This window comes from Gossypium raimondii, chromosome 8 (assembly GCF_025698545.1).
Source record: "Gossypium raimondii isolate GPD5lz chromosome 8, ASM2569854v1, whole genome shotgun sequence".
Taxonomy (NCBI): domain Eukaryota; kingdom Viridiplantae; phylum Streptophyta; class Magnoliopsida; order Malvales; family Malvaceae; genus Gossypium; species Gossypium raimondii.
Genome location: NC_068572.1, coordinates 22,381,073 through 22,398,296, shown reverse-complemented (window position 1 = coordinate 22,398,296; position 17,224 = coordinate 22,381,073). Strand labels below are relative to the sequence as shown.

The 17,224-nt window shown below is 34.6% G+C and overlaps 2 protein-coding genes across 4 annotated transcripts; one reads left to right on the top strand and one right to left on the bottom strand.

Annotated features, from left to right (window-relative positions):
* Nucleotides 1–7,986: 7,986 nt before the first annotated feature.
* LOC105791040 (DAR GTPase 2, mitochondrial) lies at nt 7,987–11,955 on the top strand. 3 transcript variants are annotated; one of them, XM_052620354.1, is made up of 9 exons: nt 7,987–8,113; nt 8,527–8,869; nt 8,951–9,055; nt 10,019–10,096; nt 10,190–10,343; nt 10,506–10,576; nt 10,657–10,795; nt 10,887–11,095; nt 11,613–11,955. In XM_052620354.1, the coding sequence occupies exons 2-9, from the start codon at nt 8,699–8,701 to the stop codon at nt 11,874–11,876; spliced, it is 1,191 nt and encodes a 396-aa protein (XP_052476314.1). In that variant the 5' UTR covers nt 7,987–8,113; nt 8,527–8,698; the 3' UTR covers nt 11,877–11,955. The 3 variants fall into 3 exon arrangements, with proteins under 3 accessions (XP_052476314.1, XP_012474367.1, XP_012474365.1); XM_012618913.2 differs by lacking the exon at nt 7,987–8,113 and having other exon boundaries at nt 8,150–8,869; nt 10,699–10,795; XM_012618911.2 differs by lacking the exon at nt 7,987–8,113 and having other exon boundaries at nt 8,150–8,869.
* A 482-nt stretch (nt 11,956–12,437) lies between these two features.
* On the bottom strand, nt 12,438–16,583 carry LOC105791039 (uncharacterized). Its single transcript, XM_012618910.2, has 3 exons — nt 16,425–16,583; nt 15,102–15,465; nt 12,438–14,858 (listed from the first exon to the last, which is right to left on the bottom strand). Exons 2-3 carry the CDS (start codon nt 15,446–15,448, stop codon nt 12,671–12,673), a joined length of 2,535 nt encoding a protein of 844 aa, XP_012474364.1. The 5' UTR covers nt 15,449–15,465; nt 16,425–16,583; the 3' UTR covers nt 12,438–12,670.
* Nucleotides 16,584–17,224: the final 641 nt, after the last annotated feature.

Genomic DNA, 17,224 nt, shown 5'->3' with positions numbered 1-17,224 from the left:
TGCCTTGGATCTCAAGATTAAAGATTTTTCATGCGCTTTTTATGCGAGTCATTGTCAAATCATATTTTAACACTGATCTTTTCCATCACATCTAAGGTCCATTCATGGCTCCATACTCACTTGCGTTTGTCTGCAAGATTCTTTTGCCTTCTGATGGAATCTATAAAGGTGGTAAATTCTGTAGCTCTCTTTTTTTTATTTTTTGACCGCTTGAGTTTGTCTAGTATTTTATGGTGGAGAATCTTTTTTTAACATTTTTCTTAAAAAATTTATAAATTTAGAGATTTTTGAAATAAAATTTCTGAGATAATTTACAATTCCTAAGAATTATTAAATTTGTTTCTTGGATAGATTTTCATCTGAAAATTTTTGCAATTCTTCAGGTTGATATTTTCCATCTTTAAGATTCATACTAAGGAATTCTATTTCTTTTCTATCAATCTGCATTTTCCTTTCTAAGAGCATGATTCCATATTGAAGAACTATCTACTTGAACCGAGCCAAGAGATTGGCATGTTCTTCTTGATCTGGGCTATAAAGAAGGATATCATCTATATAAATCATGACTTGATCTATAATAGGCTGAAAATTTTTTATCATGGCCTTCTGAAACAGTGATGGAGCAGTTTTAAGCCCAAAAGGTATTACTGTCCATTGAAAATTTTTATTTGGGATGCAGAAACCCGTCTTAGGCCTGTCTTTTGGATCTATGTCTAGCTGCCAAAATTCTGCTTTCAGATCAAACTTGGAGAAAACTTTTGCCTTTACTAGACTTGAGAATAGCGAATTTCTATTGGGCAATGGAAATTGATCATCTTGAAGAAAATGATTAAGAGGCTGATAATTAATTACTAGCTTCAATTTTCCTCTTGCTTGTTCTGATCTTTTGTTGACATAAAAAGCTTCACATGCCCATTGTGAATTTGAAACTTCAATCAATCCTTGTTGTTGCAATTGCTGACATTCTTCCTCTGCTAGTTTCTGATCAGAACAGCCAAGAGGAAAATTGAGGCTAGTATTAATTATCAGCCTCTTAATCATTTTCTTCATGATAAATTTCCATTGCCCAACATAAATTCGCTATTCTCAAGTCTAGCAAAGGCAAAAGTTTTCTCCAAGTTTTATCTGAAAGTAGGATTTTGGCAGTTGGGCATAGATCCAGAAAACAGGCCTAAGACAGGTTTCTGCATCCCAAATAAACATTTTCAATGGACAGTAATGCCTTTTGGGCTTAAAACTGCTCTATCACTATTTCAGAAGGCCATGATAAAGATTTTTCAGCCTATTATGGATCAAGCCATGATTTATATAGATGATATCCTTCTTTATCATAAAATGAGATTTTTATTGAAAAGAAAGAGATTTTTCATAAAATGAGTTCCAGACCTTCTACTGCAAAAGCACCAATTTCCTTACCTTCTTATCCTTTAAAATCTCACTCTACAAAGAAAATATCTTCATTATATGAGGTAACTTACTTTATAGAGGAAGAAAAAGTTCAAGCCACAAATCTACCACTTGTAAATCCATACTCTACCTATCAAAAACCCAGTTACTCCCCAATAAAGAGTATAAAGTCACTAATCAGTACTAGTCTCAAGAATGTTCGAGAATATGTTCAATCCTCAAAGTTCGACAAGCATCTGATTTATGGAGGTCAGGAAGAACAATTTGTTATTTTTGAAGTTCCTTCCAATTTCCCACAAGATTGGATTCAACATGGATATTCACATATCCATTTTGGTGCAGTCAGATTAGCTCTAAATTATCATGGAACATCTGGGAAACCAGTTGTGTCCAGGATTGCTTTGTTAGATTTCAGATATAAACGATATCAGAATGCCTGTATTAGGACAGTTGAAGCCACTCTGAGCTCAGGAATGGCGATGGTAACTTTATTCCCTAATTTAACCATGTCCCTTCAAGATCCAAACCTGTTGGATGCCTTAAAAGTCCAAATCTAGATTATTGGAGCTGAGATGGTCGAATCAGCAGTAACAACGACCCTTCACTATCAAATAGTGTATAGGGTTCAAGATCACGCTTTTAAGTTATCACACCATGGTTCTGAAGATTCCCTCATCATTTTTGTTAATACTAAAGAAGAGCCTCACTGTGTGCATGTAACAAAACAAATACCCAAGCAAGAGTTGTTGAAACTTTTGCCAGAAAAGTGGGTAACAAATTATGAGCAAATCCATCAGCATGATCATGATCAACCTATCAAATCAACCAAAATTCAGATCATCACCAAATCAGATGGAACCAGTAAAGTCAGATTTGATCACAGTCATTTAAGACCTCAATTTACACCACCAATCTTCCCAACATAGTTGATGATGCAACCTTTCCAACCTAGAAGTCCAAGGCCAAAGTCAACTCTTATAGAGAGTTTTCAAACAGATGGAAAACCTTTATATTATTTTAAAGATCCTATTACAGGACATTGTCCATGGGATCTTATGTGTTCCTATGAACTATGTCATGAGCTAAGTTTTGACAAATGGGTTGCAGGCATGTATAATGAGGCTTACAAGCCTCACAAGAAAAACTCTCACAGGAAATCAACACAATCTGAGTTTTACAAACGGTGGATAAATGGTAATCCAAATATTGGTCATTTGGGAGAGGATAATGGCAAATTTGTTTATCTTGTTGATTATTCTATTAATAAGCTGAAAAAATCGCCAGAAGTTGAACATCAGTCTTCTTCACTACTACTACCACCAAAGAAAGATCCTCAAGACCAACAAAAATGGTTGGTCAAGCCTTTAAAGCAGTCATGTTATAAGAGGATCAATAAATGGGTTCAAAAACAAAATCAAATTCAATCTTGTTCCCAATAAGCCCAGACTTCAACTTCATCTCAGGTAAGTCAAGAAGTATGCATGTATCAGCCAGCATCTTCTTACGATCAAGATTTTCCTCCCATTACAGAATTTTCTAACAAGGAGTATACCCATGCTCCAAAAATTCCTTCAAAGTTACAAGCAGGTCCAGAAGGAAAACCAGTCAAAATAGCGGCGGCGGAAGGTACTCTCAACTGGCAGACAGAAAATGCCTTAGCTCAAAATTCTATTTTGAAAAAAATAGATTCAAAAGTCAATCAAATTGATTCAAAAGTCTCCAAAGTTGAAACCAGAGTTGATGAAAATTCAAAGATGATTAAAGATCTTATTCAGCTTTTCCAAAAAAGACTGAAAGAAGTCGCCAGAGAACCTGCAGCGCCGGGCCAAGATTTTTTCTCTCACCTTGCACAGAGAGAAAAGGAAATGAAAAATCTCAAAGAACAGATCAGGATATTAAAGGAAATAGGGAAAATACCACCTCCTAACCCTTCCAGGAATGGTATTGAACTATTTCCTTCAATCAGACAGTTGGATACTCCTCCATGATCCGGAACCCAAAAAATAATTTTTCCTCCTCTTGAAGAAAAGAAAAAACCCAATACTTATGATCTATTTTTACAAATCAAGGCTCAGAAAAATAGGAGGCAGAAGAAAGAAAAACGTAAAAAGAAAAAGGTAAAAAGAAAATGCTGTGGGAAAAAGACCCGTTGAAGAAGAAAGTACAGAAAAATTCCTTCTCCACCTAGACATGTATCAAAATCATTGATGATTTAGAAGAAAAAACTTTCTGATAGTAATCCTTTATCAAATTTTTTGAAGGATTACAATCAGTAAATGCTTCCAAAAATATCTGTTTTACAAGAATCTGAAGAATCTCCTACTGAAGAATTATCTTCATCAGAATCTACTTCAGAAGATTCTAAGTCTTTAGATGTTAATTTTGATCTACAAGTAATGGCCGCAACTCAACCAAATGTAAAAGTTGAAATGTCAGATGATGGAGAAATGAGTGAAACAGCTGAACCCTCAAATGCAAAACCTTTACCTCATGTTTCGGGTGGAAAGATGATTTTCACTCGAGATGATATTCCAACAAACAAATGGCCAAAAATACTGCAAGAATTCCATGCTTGGTTAGAAACCAAAATGTTGACAGAAGAAAGTCATTATAACATCCTGATGGAATTTGTTTCCAAATTCACTGGAATGTTAAAAGACTAGTGGAGTTCTATAAACCAAGAATATCAAATGTAATTTTTTGTGTTAACAGATTTATCGCAAGCAATCAGGATTATTCATAATCACTTTATTGGAAGTCCTGAAGATTTATTGACTCTAAATAGAAGAGAATTTTTCAAAAGAATATGTTGCTCATACAAGAGAAGAGATTTGTCAAAGCATTTTTATGCAATGAATAAACTCTTTTGCGCCCTTGGGTTAGATCCAAGTCTCAAACAAGCAGTGCTTGCATCCATACCTGATCCACTCCAAGTGGCAGTCAATCACAACTTACAAAGACAAGGTAAAAACATCCTCAATTTAACTATTGGAGAAATCTAGCAAGAAACTTATATAGCTCTTGAAGACTTGTGCAACAGAAGAAAAGTCTTTAAGGATTATCTTCATATAGGATGTTAGATAAGGCCTGTGATGATTCTTATCTCAAAATCAAATGTGGCAAAGACAAATCTTATTATTCCTCTACCAGAAAAAAAAGACATTTCAGAATAGTGAAAAAGATTTTTCCAAAGATACCTAGAAAGAAAAAATTTAGATGGAGATTCCTTAAGAAGAAAAGATCTTCCAAATGAGCTAAATCAACTCGTTGTTACATCTGCAATCAGAAAGGATATTTTGCAAAATTATGCCCCAACAACAAAAAAAGAGCAAAAATGATCTAGCAAATACAACAAGAATCTGGAATAAAGATCGGCAAAGATGATAATCTTAAGTCTTTATTCTCCATTGATGAAGAGCCAAATGAGCAATCACTATGTGCAATTCAAAGTCTTGAATACAGTGACTCTGAGTTTTCATCAAGTGAGATATACATGATGCAGTCCCAAATACTTTCAACAACCCAGGTTTCTGTTCCCCATATTTCAGTTTCGATTTATCTTGATAAATACAGTAAGCCTATTACTATTATTGCTTTTATTGATCATGAATCCATAAATTTTGCCATAAGAATGATGGAAACCATATTTTTGTTACTTCAACTTTGCAGCAGACAAAGTATTTGCAACACATTTGGTGAGCAAACCTATCAAAATTCAGTTTTTCCCAAGATGTGTTGTGACTACAACAGTTTTAGGGTCAAAAATCCCAGGTAAAGATCTTGTTGGTTTTGATCTATATACAAAAGCCAAACAATTAAGAATTTTTACCTGAAGGACTAAGGTATAAACAAATGTTTAAACCTTTTGTCCAAATCCCTAAATTATTCATAGTTCACTCAGAAAAGTTCCAAGAAGTTGTTGAAGAATTGAAGGAAAGATCTTGTGCAGACTCTCATTCAGAATTTCTTCAGAAATGTGAAAATCCATTATGGAAATATTCTGAATTTTGTATCAAACTTCCTTTTAAAAGGAATGAAGATATCAATCCTACGAGAGCTAGTCACACTAAAATGGATCTGGAACATCAGAATCTAGCAAAGGAAGAATGTCAGCAATTGCAACAAGGATTGATTGAAGTTTCAAATTCATAATGGGCATGTGAAACTTTTTATGTCAACAAAAGATCAGAACAAGCAAGAGGAAAGTTGAGGCTAGTAATTAATTATCAGCCTCTTAATCATTTTCTTTAAGATGATAAATTTCCATTACCCAACAGAAATTCACTATTCTCAAGTTTAGCAAAGGCAAAAGTTTTCTCCAAGTTTGATCTGAAAGCGAGATTTTGGCAGCTGGGCATAGATCTAGAAGACAAGCCTAAGAAGGGTTTCTGCATCCCAAATAAACATTTTAATGGACAGTAATGCCTTTTGGGCTTAAAACTGCTCCATCACTATTTCAGAAGGCCATGATAAAGATTTTTCGGCTTATTATGGATCAAACCATGATTTATATAGATGATATTCTTTCTTTATAGCCCAGCTCAAGAACAACATGTCAATCTCTTGGCTCGATTCAAGCAGATAGTTCTTCAATATGGAATCATGTTATCAGAAAGGAAAATGCAGATTGATAAAGAAGAAATAAAATTCCTTGGTATGAATCTTAAAGGTGGAAAATATCAACTTGGTAAACATATTGCAGAAGAATTGTAAAAATTTTCAATTGAAAATTTATCCAAGAAGCAAGTTTAACAATTCTTAGGAATTGTAAATTACCTCAGAGATTTTATTCCAAAAATCTCTAAATTTACAAATCCTTTAAGAAAAATGTTGAAAAAAGATTCTTCTCCATGGAATGCCAGACAAACTCAAGCGGTCAAAAAGTTGAAAGAAGAGCTACAAAATTTGCCACCTTTACAGATTTCATCAGAAGACAATCTTGCAGACAGACAAAAGTGATAAATACTGGGGAGCTATACTTTTTGAAGAAAGAAATGGAAAAAGACAGCTATGTGGCTATAAAAGTGGAATATTCACTAATGCTGAGATCCATCACTCCACTTTCAAAGAAATCCTTGCAGTAAAGAAAGATATATCTAAATTTGAATTTCATCTTATAGGAAATCACTTTCTTGTTGAAATGGACATGTCCTCATTTCCTAAAATGCTAAAATTCAAACAAGAAGATATACCCCATCCTTAACTGCTCAGATGGTCAGAATGGTTTTCCAAATATTCTTTTGATGTTAAACACATTAAAGAAAAACCAATGTTCTTGCTAATATTCTATCTAGACCCCTTGAAAATTTCATGATAAGGCCTTCATCATCAAAATCCAAGAAAACTCAACCCCCGCCTTTTTTCTTTTTCTATACCTTACCTTCCAAATTCTCACCCAGAACATTCTCCAGAAGTGTTGAGTATAATTATGGAAAAAATATTCCACAAAGAGGCCAGAAATATAATGCTTTCTTATCAGCTGAGTATCTTTCGAGATTTTAGTGGGCTATTTCTTAAACCATTGGAACTTCACGAAGAATATCCATTCATTCATCCACTTAAAATTCAATTCACTGAATTCCTTGATGAATTAAAATGGATGATGTGGTATTTGACACACCTGTTTCATATTGGGGTAGAATTCTTCATTGAAGATATTTTACATTTTCTGACTATGGCTGCCCAAGATGAAATTAGTTCGGAGATGAAGAATTTAGCCATTTTTTAAAAATGGTTTTACCTTTTAGAACAATGGGTTGACATGATCATGAGAGAACAACTCAGAGATACGAGGGCACAATATATTGTGATTATTTTTTACAAGCCTCAGTATTTTATGCAGAATGGTCCATCAACACAATTAGGGTCATTCCCTAGTGCCTGGATACACAAAACATATTTTTCAGAGGTTAGTTCAAATCCTTATTGATTTACAAAAATATTTGTGTCAAGTAAATAGAACTATTCCAGCAGACATATGGCCTCTAGGAGATGTATTAGCACCATGGGATATAAAAATTGAGCCACCAACACCTTCTTAAGAACAGTTGAAGAAGGCATTAGAAGAATACCAGTCAAACATACCAGATCCAAAATAATGGTCACAAGACTATCCATGGTTTTCTAGTAATTCCATTCAAAATAAGCCAGCTTGGACTAATTCGCAGGAAAAGACATCACTTATGGATGAAGAAGACAATTTTTACAATTCAAGTGATGGTCTTGAACAACAGATTGAACAGACGGAGATAAAGTGCTATAGAGTTAAAGAAGAAAAAACAAAGATGATAGAAGAACTGAACGTCACTTCTGATGTCAGCATAGACTATGAAAGTGATTAGACGTGATATTTCATTATGTTTGTTATATAAGTCATAAATTAGATGTGATGTTTCGTTATGTTTTTTATATGAGTCAAGAAAGTAGGCTTGTTTCTTATGAAAAAGTATAAGTCAAAAAAATAGGTATAAAAGTATCAAAAAGTATATTTGTCTTTATATGAGTCATAAAAATAGTTTGTTTCTTATGTAAAAGAGATGCCTACTTATGAGGTTTGCTTGTAAAAATTAGGATAATTTATGTCAATTATATTCGCTTTTATTTTTAGTTTTTTTAGTAAGAATGAAATTTTAAATAGAAATAATCTGATCTATACAAATTTTTTTTAGTGGAGAGTAAAATCCAGTCTCAGCTCCTCTTGCTACATGTAAGTTCTATTCCCCCACGGTAACTCCACTAAACTGGTTTTATAATCTCTAAACCTCCATAACCTATTGGCACATCCGTGTGAACCACCTTCGAATCATGCACCATTTGGTTGGAGGCTGCAATATGATTAGTGATATCATAGTCTGTAGAACTATAAACCATGCATAATTTCTTTTTCTCTGATGTTGAAGCATGCTTTGCCTCTTCAGTGTCTGGGAAAGTGAGATTATAGCTGGTTTATAGCCCACATGTAAATGGGCTGTGACTATCCGAATTAATTTTGTTCGGCTTTTGAAGCTTTCAAATATTCTTCACCTTCCTTACACTGCTCACCCATTTTTCGCTTCATTTCTTCTATTTCCCTCAAAAATTTTCGTTTCCCGGACATTGATTCGCTATTTCCTTTGATAGGTTTATTTTCGTTTCGGACGTAATTCAGGAGACAGCCACATTGCTCTCAACATGTTTGATTTTATGCCTGAACAAGCTCCAATTATCCTACCGTGACTTCTACATAAACCATAAACCCTAATTTATATACTCATTCACCGGTAGTAGTAAAAAACAAATCGCCAATTTACTAATGGCAACAGCTAGTACTGCGAGTAGAATAACAAGGAAAATAGGGATTGCAGTGAAGAAAGCAGCAAGTAGAAATAAAGGATGGTACGACCTCCACATGGCTGCGGCCTCAGGTGCCATTGCTCAACGACTTCCATTGGTCGATCTCGTAGCTGAGATCAGAGACGCCAGGGTATGCTTCTTTTATTTTCCATGATTCTTTCTTGCCAGATGAAACTTATAAATAAATTTGTTGACTGCATTAACCTTACAGATTCCTTTATCATCTGAAAATGAGCTGTTGAGAGACTTCCCCGCTCTTTCTAAACGAATTGTTGTGATGAACAAGATAGACCTCGCAGACCAAACACAAGTAAAGGTTGCTATTTGTTTCTGTGTTTCTTTTTTATTTGCCTTTCATTTCGATTCCAAATTCCACTGTTTCTGTACTAGTATTATTATGTCATAAAGTCCATTTCAGTTGGAGAATTCACATAAAACCATAGTAAATACTTGGGTAAAAGTGTCGTGGAAGAGCGGGAGTCAAATTGCATTTTACTTCATCTACTGAAAAATTAGTATATTAGTCCCTATAGGTTAATCAAAAACCAAATTGATTATTTCTTTTAAAAATATCATTTTTATTGTTAAAAGTTAGTGTCACTAATAAAATAACTAGATAATGATATGTGGTACACCCTGCTGTTGACGTACAATGAATAAATTTTAACCATAAAATGAATGAAATTTTAATAAAATGATCAAATTTTTAATAAAATGATCAGTTCATTATTTGATTTAATGTACAAAAACTAACTTATTCATTTTTTAGCACATGAGTCAAAATATAATTCAAACTTCTAGTACAAATTGTTTCATGATTATTTTACCTAAATACTTTGCACAGCTGTAGATAGGTGAACATTTTAGAATATTTATAAAATAAAAGTCGATACTTTAAGATTTTAATTTTTTTATTTAAGATAAGGTTTTTTAAAAAAAGAGTAGTCATTTGATGCGAAATTAAAAAAATTAAAATGTAAATTACATATCCTTAACTCATATATTAAAGTTGGATTGTTGATAGTTTTAATGGAGCTAATGTTTGATTAACGTATTGCAACAACTTTGTCAACTCTTTTAATAATAATATTAGATAGATATAAATAATCTTTATAAATGTCATTTAATTAGAAAAACTACCCTACACCTTTATGGCTATGTAACTTCTTTCTTTCACATACTTCCTCTCAAAAGTATTTATTTTTTTCATTATTTATTTATTTATATTTGTCTTGTAAATTTATCCACACATTTAATATTTAGTTCAAATTTTTTTAAGGGATGGATGAGATATTTTGAGCAACAAAATTGCATTCCTTATGGAGTCAATTCCCATAACAAGGACAGTGTGAAAGGGGTATTTCATCTCTCCCATCTAACCACTAAAACCTTGTTTCCCTTTAAGATATATTATGTATACTAACAATTTATAACAATTCATTGCTCACAGCTGCTTAATTTTATACAAGCTCAAGTTAGGGGACTGTGCAAAGCTAATCATCATGCTAGTGAGACAATAACAATAATGCTAGTGGGGATTCCTAATGTTGGTAAATCAGCACTAGCTAATTCTTTGCATCAGATGGGGAGGATTAGTGCTGCAGGTGCTTTAACCTTCTCAAATCCTCTCAGCTTCAACATTGTTTTATTGTTTGGTTGGAATGGAATGATTGTAGGCACTAATTTTAGTAGTTCATTAAAATTTCTCTTGTTCCTCTCCTGCTTAGTGAAAATCTAAACTATCATCCCATGTTCCTTCTTTATAGAGAAAGGAAGGTTGAAGCATGCAACTGTGAGTCCTCAGCCTGGAGAGACAAAAGATATCAGCAGCTTCAAGGTATACATGCCACCATGTTGTAATGGTTTTTTTTTCCCTTAATTTTGAATCATTTTTCTCCATCAATGTTGTGCTTGTAGCAATATAATGGAGTGTTTCATGCTCAACACTTACATCTTCAGATTGGTAGCCATCCCAATATCTATTTGTTGGATACTCCTGGTATTTTGCCCCGTATGATTCATGATGCTGAGCTTTGCTCCAAACTAGTATTAACAGGTGGGGGTGATAACCATTATTTTTTCTCTCTTTTAGGGCTCAAGTATATCTCCTCTATTAAATCAAAAAAATTATGTTTATGCAAGTGCAGGGGCAATCAGAGACGGTCTGATTGAGCAGAAGGAACTTGCTCGATATTTTTTGACCATTCTTAACTTAAGTGACCAATATAAGAAATGGGCAAAATTTTCAACCAATGAGGATAGGCTGTTGTCATTTATAGAGCACAAAGTAGAAGATTCAATTAGCTCTAAGCTGGAGATGAGACAAAAAAAGCAGCATATGATGGATCACACTCAGGTATGGACACTTGTGGGTAAAAGTATCATGGAGGTCATTATGTTAGAAGTCGAATTGCCCCTTCTACTAAAAAAATGGGCAAGTCAGTCCCAATAAATTAGATCAAATAGTAAATTGATCGTTCTGTTAAAATTTGCATTTATTTTTATTATTATCCCTGTATGTCGGCACGAGGTGCTGCATATGGCACGTTACGTGTAACTATTTGATTATTCTTCTATCAAGCATGCCATTTTTTAACAGTAGAAATGGATATAACTTTTACAGAAGGGATCAATTTGCTTTTTTATCTAATGTACAATGACTAATTTGCCCATTTTTTTTAATAAATAGGACAAAATGCAATCTAACTCCTAGTACAAGGGCTTCCATGATACACGTTAACCGACACTTGTGTTATTTACAAAGTTAGCCTGACTGAAAAATGCAATTAACTCTTTACTTTTCTGTAATCTTCAACTATATCAACTGTTGAGGGAGCTTCTGCTTCATAATTTGTTTTCTTGAGTTGATGCAGGACTTGATTGTGAATGATGTTCGTGGGACTATCTTTGATACCATTTCATGCTTTGATGGTAATATAGAGCTGGAGGAGGATATGATAAAACTTATGGAGGCAGAGTTGGTAGCATTGAGGGAGGCTTTCCGTGTTCCACAAGGATTAGGTGAATATGTCTACAATAGAGTTGTTAGTGTTAAGTTGCTAGATTTGTATCGCACTGGGAGGCTCGGGCATTATACTTTAGATACACTCCCTCTAACACTTCATCATCCCCTCTAGTCTATATCTACATTGCCTGTACAAACTACATTTTTGTCCGTTAAATTTTATCCAAAGCTTTTCATACCATTTAACCATACCTACCATTCTAGTTGCGATTACGTGGTACATTTGGAAAAACTAATTCCAACCATCAACTTTGCAATAAATTTGAAATGATTGAGAATTGAAAGAGTAAAACTAATAAAAACATAAAAAAAAAAAAAATTTCTTCCTTTAAAAGTATGCTCAGGCCTTGTGCTTCTTCAAGGTACAAAATATTTTTCTGAAGTTAAAACTTAATTAATTTTAACTTTTTACTATTGTATCCGAAAAAACCATTAACCTTTAACCACTTTCTTCCGGTACTTTTCTACTACACTTTTAACCACAACAATAAAAACTAGCTCTTAATAGGAAAAAAAATAAATAAAAGAAAAAGTAATTTTATTTTTTAAATATAGTTGAAAATTAAAAAAAAAATACATTATTTTCTAACGCACGCACTTTAAGAGACTAATTCAAACTTAAAATTGATTTGAAAAGCAAATAATGCAAGTACTAAACTTGAAGAACAAGAAATCAATCCAAATGGAATTCAACCTACCTATTTGCCACCATAACATAACGGGATGATAAGATTAAGTTTGCAACAAAGTCCAAGTAATTTAGCCTAATACATAAAATGCAACTTTGAAGAACAATACAACTATTCATGGCCTGCAAATGAGTTCAAAGGAGCTGGATATTATCTAAAGTAACCATGAAAGCTGTACAGCGTTATACATACATACAAGGGGAGGTAAACATTTTCCCTATAAGCTTACCTTGCATGAAACCTTGTTATGCCCAACTCCTTTGCACCGGGTACAACACACAGATCTCCTAATAATTCCCTGGCTTTTGTTTCGTCTTATTTTCTTTGGTTGTTGAGCTGCTACTGGTCGTGAGATGCTTGGAGGCATTATCTGATCCTCATCTTCCTCGGAATCTTCTTCATTTCCACAAGGGTGAGCAATGGTCGAAGCAGGATTTATGCTCTCAGCAAATGCTAACCGGAAGCTTTCAGCTGTGTAGTATTTTGAACAATAATCATACACACTCCTACCTGTGCAGTTAAAGACAGCAACTGCATGATGGCAAGGAAGCCCAGTTGGTTTCCACATAGCACAACTGCAGTGTTGTTTGACAATATCCACAACATTGATGGAGCTATCATGAACTTCAAACAGGGTGTCGGATGAGAATAATACTTTCAGACCACGTGCTTTAACACATTCTTCTTGTAACTTTTCCTGCTTTGACGGTGTAAGCTTCATAGTCCAGTTACTCGATTCCGTTCGACGAAGTTCCATTAATTCCATGATTTTACATCTTATTACTTCAACCTTAGGTATGATGGGTAGGTCTCGTGCTTCCTCTATCCAGTTAGCATATGCCTCTGCAATGTTGAGTGTTATGTGATTAAAATGCTCACCCTTGAAAAAGGCATTTGCCCAATATTCAGGCTCATTTTGCATGATCCAATCATAAGCACTTGAAGAAACCCGTTTAATTTGCTCAGTGTACATCCTAAAACCACCAGGTCGGACTGCTTTCGCTGCAGCTAAGAAACATCCAGGCAATGAAGCCCTTCCTTCTCCAAAGAATGGTCCCTTCAAGTTCTGTATGAAACTGTCCATCAAGTAGTATATTGAGTAACCGTGGTGAGCATTTTCAAATATTTCAAGTACATGTTTCATTAATCCCTTATCTCTATCAGAGACAAAGGTTAGAGAACGGGAAGTCGACACAGCAGATCTCAACTGCTCCAAAAACCAATGCCAACTGTCCTCATTTTCATCATCTACAACAGCAAATGCAACAGGGAAAATACCATCATCACCATCCAGTGCAGTCGCTGTAAGCAGAATTTCATGGTATTTTGATTTCAAAGGGATGGCTTCGAGGAAAAGAAGTGGACGACAACCACTTTGGAAACCACGTATCAAAGCATTAAAGGACAGAAAAAGACGCTGAAATCTTTTATCATCTCCGATGACAAGCTTCGTAAAACTACCAGGGTTTGTCTTCTCTATCTTCTCACAGTACCAAGGCAACTGGTTATATGCATCTTTGTATGAACCCTGAAGTTGCTGCCGAGCATCTTCAATTCCACGCCATACTTGCGCATAGTTCAGCTCAAGCCCAAAATCACGAAGAAGGCCAGTTGCAATTTCTTTTGGTTTGTGGTGTGGGCTATCTCTCAACCTATCCTTTATAACATTCACCAGCCAATTTTTAGCTGGAGTAGCAATCTTCCATGATTCGCCACCGCAAGTATGTGGTTCATGTAACATTTTAACCCTAAACACACTGGCAGATGGGACCCAAGATGCATGAATCCTCCAAGGACATCCTTCTACTGCACATACAGCATTAGCACGATTGGTGTCATTCTTTCTTAATTTATAACCAAAGCGATGTGCAATGGCATATTTCTGTAGAGCATCACGGAATTCCGCCACACTTCTGAAATCCTGGCCTTCAGTAATACCATTTTTCCATGATTCAACTTGTTTCTCCACTGAACCATCAACAGGGCCAAGCTGGTGGTCCCCATTATTAGCTACAACAATGGGATTGAATTTCCTAGCTACCTTTTTCCTGGGTGGAGTTTTCTCTGTCTCCTCAAGATTGTCATCAACAGTCACAATGGTAAGACCATTTGCAGCACGTTTCCAGGAGGCAGTGCGCCTTCGTTTCTTGACAGTATCAGCAGGAGAAGCACTCATATCAATTGTATCTGTGTCAGTTGCATCAGCAACACTGACCTCAAAAAGACCATCAACAATGTTACGGCCAGCAGTACGCTTTGCTGCTCTAGAGGGACTTCGGAGTGCTGCATTGACACCTGCAACAGAGTCAGAAGGGGTTGCTATACTGATGGTAACATCCTTCAGGCCGCCAGCAGAGGGAGCAACTTTGGAAGTAGCAGGACGTGCAGCAGTGGCTTTCTTTTTCCTGCAAGCGATGAATGGTCTTAATGAAACTGTAGATGTCACAATTTCCATAATTAACCACAATGCAGAAATACCAAGGGAAACCCACACTCATCAAAGAAGACGGATTTTTTCAGCACATTCTTATTTTGCTTGCTGCTGATGCAATGATAATGAATTTCCCTATAAATTTAATGCGACAAAATAGTAATGACAACAAAGAGAATCTAGAAAATGGTAATAATTGCAGGTAGAGAGTAATTACCTCTTAGCAGGCATGCCATGATTTGCAGGAACAAAGCCTGCTTTCCCTGTAAGGAAAACATCTGCAGTCACCGAGTCCTTGTGAAAATCACACATCCTTTTTAGGTCTTTCTCATTAGACAAAGTAATTAGTGTTCTCCTGTTTCCGGGGAGAAAATACTTGATAGCCAAAGATTTTAGTTCCAAGTTACATTTCTCAGCTAATTTGTACTTGAGATCATCGAATCCTGTCTCAGGGCTGATGTCCAAGGCATGTGCCTCTCCTCCAGCATATAACATGGATCCATCATCTTTTGTCTCAAATTCACCACCATGCTGGCAAATCAAGATCAGCTTCCCCCGCACCATTCCAAATTGCTTCTTAACTTAAATGAACAACAAATTTACAAATAGATTACATAAACTCAAATGATAAAAGTAAAAGCTTTTAAAATCATTACAAACCATACATGGCCTACAAACATCGTTACATCAAATACTGCATGCAAGGCAATTGACAGGTATGGGAGAAACCCACACAGACATTAGAAGTACAAAAGGAAATTTTCAGGTCCCCCAATCATAGAACTGATGCACAAGATTCAGTCCAAAATGTCAAACCTTTCTCAACTTAACTAAAGTGGAAGACACAGATTTTCTTTTACTAATCATCATGGTATTCCTTAAAGGCACACTTACAGTCAGTAGTCAAACCAGTTGAAGCCTCAAACAACAGAGCACGACATTGTCTTAAACCATCAAACCAAAGGAACCAACTTGATAATTTATCAGTGGAAGGAAAAAAAAAGTACACAATTGACAAAAAATATATATCTACATTTCTAAAAACATAAAATTTATAAGTAACATCCCATGATTGATCAGTGATTTTGTTTAGAAAAGCGCTCAAAGCGAACATATAAAACAGCTAAACGGGTTTATCACCCCCCCCAAAGTTTATTTCAAGATGGAAAAGGCTGCCAAAGAAACCAAATAAGTCAATGTCTTCCACAGCTAGTGAGCTAAAGAAAAAAAAAAAACAGATCTTTTTAAAACCAAAGCAACGGTCATGATAACCAGATCAGCAAAAAAAAAAAAAAAACCCACCAAAAAGCAGAACCATTAACGAAGACCCAACAATCTAAACGAGAAACTAAATTACATTTTCCACTCAACTTCAAGGAGTAACAGTGCATGCAAAAGAATTAAAAGAAATTGACTAAATTATGGCATGCAAACCAAGAAAGAAAATAAAAATAAAAAATAAAAAGAAATTAGCACGAAAAGGAGAAAATCGGATAATAAATTTTAGAGAGAGAGAGAGAGTAAAAGGGGGAGAATTTACCAGACTGGAAAATCCGGGGCTTGGAATTGGAGGAGAAGAAGAAACCCTAAAGCTTGGGGTTTTTTTTCGAGAAATTAGGAAAAAAAAGAAAAAAAAAGAAGAACAAGTAAAGAAGGGTAGGGGCGTGATGTACAATAAATAAAAATTGGGAATTGTCGGGTCAGCGTTGGAAAAGGAATCAATTTCAAGGGGTTGTTTTGGAATTTAAGGAAAATATAATAATAATAATATTATTATTTATTAATATTCGTGATAAATGCCATAGTAAAAGAGTTGTTGATAAACATGTTGTTTGAGTGCAGGTACCAATAGACTTCACATTTTCACTTTTTATGTTTTATCCGTATATTTTGTTTTATTTCCATCCTGCTATAATTCTAAAAGAATATTAGTGTTTTCAAAATTAGATTTGATTCAATTAGATTTATTGAATCGAAAATTAATCGAGATATTATATTGAAGAGAAATAAAAATTAGTTGGCTAATAAATCAGTACAAATTGATGGTTGAGCTGGATTTTATAACTTATTTTATTTTATTTATTAATTTTAATAATTTATTTAATTTAAACCAGACAAGTATATTGATAGGGAATCGATGGTTTGAATAATTCGACTATCAATCCTATTCCAAAACATTGAAAATTTATGTTATTTTATATTTTAAAGTACCCATAAGTTTTTAAAATCTTGAAATTAAAAGATATTAACATCACGTCCGGTTCATTTGGAATAGAATAGGATTCTATCCTTTTGTGAAAATGGAATAGGATGTAATGAAATTGAATAAACATAACAGTG

Bases quoted from the DNA above. Each gene is read 5' to 3' on its own strand.
- LOC105791040 (XM_052620354.1), top strand. From the start codon at position 8,699: ATGGCAACAGCTAGTACTGCGAGTAGAATAACAAGGAAAATAGGGATT. The intron at 9,056-10,018 runs GTTGCTATTTGT...AATTTTTTTAAG, and splicing joins CAGACCAAACACAAGTAAAG to GGATGGATGAGATATTTTGA. The intron at 10,577-10,656 runs GTATACATGCCA...TTGTGCTTGTAG, and splicing joins AAGATATCAGCAGCTTCAAG to CAATATAATGGAGTGTTTCA.
- LOC105791039 (XM_012618910.2), bottom strand. From the start codon at position 15,448: ATGGTGCGGGGGAAGCTGATCTTGATTTGCCAGCATGGTGGTGAATTT. The intron at 14,859-15,101 runs GTAATTACTCTC...CATCGCTTGCAG, and splicing joins CATGGCATGCCTGCTAAGAG to GAAAAAGAAAGCCACTGCTG.